The 1,790-nt window shown below is 53.1% G+C and overlaps 1 protein-coding gene across 1 annotated transcript in view; it reads left to right on the top strand.

Moving 5' to 3' along the window:
• The first annotated feature begins 6 nt into the window (after positions 1–6).
• SGPP1 (sphingosine-1-phosphate phosphatase 1) overlaps positions 7–1,790 on the top strand; it is a 40,559-nt gene continuing 38,775 nt past the window's right edge. Inside the window, exon 1 of the mRNA XM_003794440.1 lies at positions 7–729. Within this exon, the coding sequence (XP_003794488.1) occupies positions 46–729 (684 nt within the window). The 5' untranslated portion in view covers positions 7–45. The remainder of the gene's footprint in view (positions 730–1,790) is intronic.

Below are 1,790 nucleotides of genomic sequence, written 5' to 3'. Positions count from 1 at the left end.
GGGGCTGCGCCGGGGCCAGCCTGCCTTCCGGCAGGTCCCGTTATCATGTCGCTGAGGCAGCGCCTGGCCCGGCTGGCCGGCTGGCTGCAGGAGCCGCAGAAAGTGGCCCGTTTCCAGCGGCTGTGCGGGGTGGAAGCGCTGCCGAGCCGCTCCGCCGACCCGAGGCAGGATGAGGAGGCGGAGGCGCCCCGAGCCGGAGACCCCCGGCGGCGAGACCGGCAGGCGAGGGCCCCCGGGGACCCGCCGCCGCCCGGCAGCGACCGCAATCAGTGCCCTGCCAAGCCGGGCGGCGGCGGGGCCCCCAACGGCGTGCGGAACGGGCTGGCCGCCGAGCTGGGCCCGGCCTGGCCGCGGCGCGCGGGCGCCCTGCGCCGCAACTCGCTGACGGGCGAGGAGGGCGAGCTGGCCTGCGTGAGCAACTGGCCGCTCTACTACCTGTTCTGCTTCGGCACCGAGCTGGGGAACGAACTCTTTTACATCATGTTCTTCCCCTTCTGGATCTGGAACCTGGACCCCCTGGTGGGCCGGAGGCTCGTGGTCATCTGGGTGCTGGTCATGTACCTGGGCCAGTGCACCAAGGACATCATCCGCTGGCCGCGGCCCGCCTCGCCGCCGGTGGTCAAGTTGGAGGTCTTCTACAACTCCGAGTACAGCATGCCCTCCACGCATGCCATGTCCGGCACCGCCATCCCCATTTCTATGGTCCTTCTCACCTACGGCCGCTGGCAGGTAAGGTTCCCTCTCCTTTCCCTGATCCGCCTGGGGCAGTTAAAAAGCTTGGAGTTCTCTTGGCTCTGTACAGTTATTTTAATTTGGCCGTTCCAAGCCTATTTTAATCTGGCTTTCCGCCCTCCGTCAGTTTCCTCAAACAGGCCGTTTCTGGGTTTAAAAATATTAAGTAATAAGGGAAACCTAGAGACTCCAATCATTATTTCTGTTGTAACACCAGAGCCCTTAGAACCAAAGGAAACACTTTTCATGGAGTAATACATTATCGTTGGGCTTTGAGTTTTTAAACTGCTTTAATTCGGGCGGCTCAGTGGGTAGCTCGCCAGCCCCATATACTGAGGGTGGAGGGTTCGAACCAGGCCCTGGGCAAACTGCAACAAATAATAGCCGGGCGTTGTGGCGGGCACCTGTAGTCCCACCTACTCGGGAGGCTGAGGCAAGAGAATCGCCTAAGCCCAGGAGTTGGAGGTTACTATGAGTTGAGCCGCATCGCACTCTACCGAGGGCGACAAACTGAGACTTTGTCTCTAAAAATAAATAAATAAATAAACTGCCTTGATTCTTTATGATGCACAGTGGATGTGTATTTTCCTTGTAATTAATTGTTAGGTAACTATGACCCAGTTTTATAGTTAACATATGTTGTTTTACTTAAAACTTACTCTGTTTCGGGCGTAGGTATTAGGTAAAGTCATTAGATTTACTGAGACTGTTTACACAACTTTAGTATAATTTCAAAACAAACATACTAATTCCGAATAATGAAGTAAAGAAATTTCAGCCGAAATCCACCCTTAATGGAAGTTAATGGAGCATGGTCTCCAGAGATTTTGTTGCTAATTTGCTGATAGACAGAAAGTTTAATTATCTTCTGGATCATTGATCTGCAAGTATCAATTGTTAGGCTACAACAGTGTTATTGTTGCAATAACTCTAAAAATGCATGGTTTAAAAGTTTTTCTTAAAAATAGGGTCCTTAATCAGACTGGTGGGTTTATAAAAGTGGCAAATAGGACAGCAGGGTCAGCCTGACCATCAGGAAAGAGTTTTTGGTTTTGGTT

The sequence above is a fragment of the Otolemur garnettii genome, unplaced genomic scaffold (assembly GCF_000181295.1).
Source record: "Otolemur garnettii isolate 467f Iridium unplaced genomic scaffold, OtoGar3 scaffold00081, whole genome shotgun sequence".
Lineage (NCBI taxonomy): Eukaryota > Metazoa > Chordata > Mammalia > Primates > Galagidae > Otolemur > Otolemur garnettii.
The sequence above is the reverse complement of the archived record's forward strand: the minus strand, read 5'-3'. Positions and strand labels throughout refer to the sequence as shown.